The 1,945-nt window shown below is 33.4% G+C and overlaps 1 protein-coding gene across 1 annotated transcript in view; it reads left to right on the top strand.

Moving 5' to 3' along the window:
• The first annotated feature begins 508 nt into the window (after positions 1 to 508).
• The window catches only part of LOC134281102 (uncharacterized), a 4,394-nt gene continuing 2,957 nt past the window's right edge, over positions 509 to 1,945 (top strand). Inside the window, exons 1-2 of the mRNA XM_062763567.1 lie at positions 509 to 625; positions 816 to 911. Coding sequence (XP_062619551.1) covers positions 580 to 625; positions 816 to 911 — 142 coding nt within the window. The 5' untranslated portion in view covers positions 509 to 579. The remainder of the gene's footprint in view (positions 626 to 815; positions 912 to 1,945) is intronic.

Genomic DNA, 1,945 nt, shown 5'->3' with positions numbered 1-1,945 from the left:
GGGCAGAGTTTTTTTTTTTTTTTTTTGGTTAATTTTTTTTTTTTTTTTTTTTTTTTTGAAAACTTACAGCCAAAAAATGCTTAAAACTCGACAATCCCTTTTTTCGGGGGAGGGGTGGGTGGGTTAGGGGGTTAGCCTTTTTTCCACAAACAAATTTTAATAAAACGTGTGCATTTACATAAATCGATTTGAATGCTGCTACAAAAAAGTGGTGTAGTCGCCCATTTTCTGAACATTTTAAATGCTTCGTTTAGAAGAAAACTGAGGGTCCCTTCTTACCATTACTACTTGCCTGACTATTACCTGTTTTTCTGCAATGTTAAAATTGTTCTTTTCCGAATTAAAACATTGTTCTAAAATTTAGAACTAGTATCCCCGTAATCTTATATATTTTCTAATGTAATTAAATAGAATAAATGCAAAATAAACTGTTATCATTCAACTTCTAGTAATTTGGAATTCTTAAAAGACTTGTTTTGATTGAATGACATGTAGTATCCAAAACACACACACACAAAATAATTAAGATATATTTGATTCCTTTTTTTTCTTCAAGCAATTACGATATGAATCAATGAAATGGACCGCCCTGGTTTTGTCCAGAAAACGCCTTTGAAATCAATAGGTAAGAAAGTGATTTTTTCCCCCTGATTTTTCTTATGTAAAATTGAATCGTTGGATGTGAATGGTTTCCTTGACAACTGAGGTAATTCTTGCGTCGAAAACGGTATTCGTAATACTCAAACTGTAAGATGAAGATAAAAGGTCAAAAATATTTATACACCTAATTTACATAAGTAAGATATTTTTAACAGGTGCTCAAGATATCCTGAAACTAGAATTTGACAAATGTGGACATCTCAGAAAAGAGGGAGGGTTAGAGAGGACCCTTCTCAGCAAGTTTGTCAAGTGTAAGTGTTATGCCTAGGTCACATTTAAGCCGATGGTCGGGCGACTAAATTTTTCTGGTCTTGTCGGCTGAAAGAACATGATCGGCCGAAACAAGTATCGGGAGACACGGAGCAGTCACATTATTTCCTTGGAACACCGATGACTTGGATAAATAACACAAGAAATCTTTTTTCTTTAGATATCAGCAATATTTTTTCATAGATCTATATTCAGATAGGTGCCGTGAGTAATGTTTGCAAGGCAAAGTGGCAGAATCTTTTAAAATTGTGACTCAATGTTGAAAATGTATGCAAAATTTTGTATAGAATTGCATAAAAAACGACAAATGGTGCATATCTAAGCAGTAGCTGCAGATCTGTAGCTATCCGAAAAAATATATATTGATAGACCGGATAGCTACAGTGCCACCCATTGAAAAAACTGTATATTTATTGCGCACGAAAAAGTGCGCTCGGTTCTTGATTATTTCTTCCAAATTCTTACCTCAATTGCAAAAGAGGGAAGATTTAAAAAAAGTTTCTCTCTCCTCTATCAAGTACATTCGTAGTTGACATCTGAACGAAGCATACTGGACCGAATTATCTTTGAAACCAAAATGGCAGTATTTATAATAGAAATGTTTGATGATCACAATATCAGGGTCAGGAGGACTATTAACAACAATTGTGACGAATGTTTTGTTGTGGAAAGAGTCAAAGAATATGTTAGGAACACACGGTTAGTAATATTTTGAGATTACAGTTTTAGGAACATGGAGAAATAAATCGAAAACCGAGCGCACTTTTTTGTGCGCAATAAATATACAGTTTTTTCAATGGGTGGCACTGTAGCTATCCGGTCTATTAATATATATTTTTTCGGATAGCTACAGATCTGCAGCTAATCTAAGCAGCAAAGAATACTTAATATTTCTTTGAATCTTACGGATTAATTATTTAAGTTATTTCCGTTCAAAAAATATATATCATTCCTTGCATCAAAGTTTTGTTTGTGTTATGTATCCTTAATAGGTTAAATATTTATAAGTCGGCCA

This window comes from Saccostrea cucullata, unplaced genomic scaffold (assembly GCF_032062105.1).
Source record: "Saccostrea cucullata isolate Sc308-1 unplaced genomic scaffold, CSIRO_AGI_Scuc_v1 ctg5478, whole genome shotgun sequence".
Classification (NCBI taxonomy): Eukaryota; Metazoa; Mollusca; class Bivalvia; order Ostreida; family Ostreidae; genus Saccostrea; species Saccostrea cuccullata.
The sequence above is the reverse complement of the archived record's forward strand: the minus strand, read 5'-3'. Positions and strand labels throughout refer to the sequence as shown.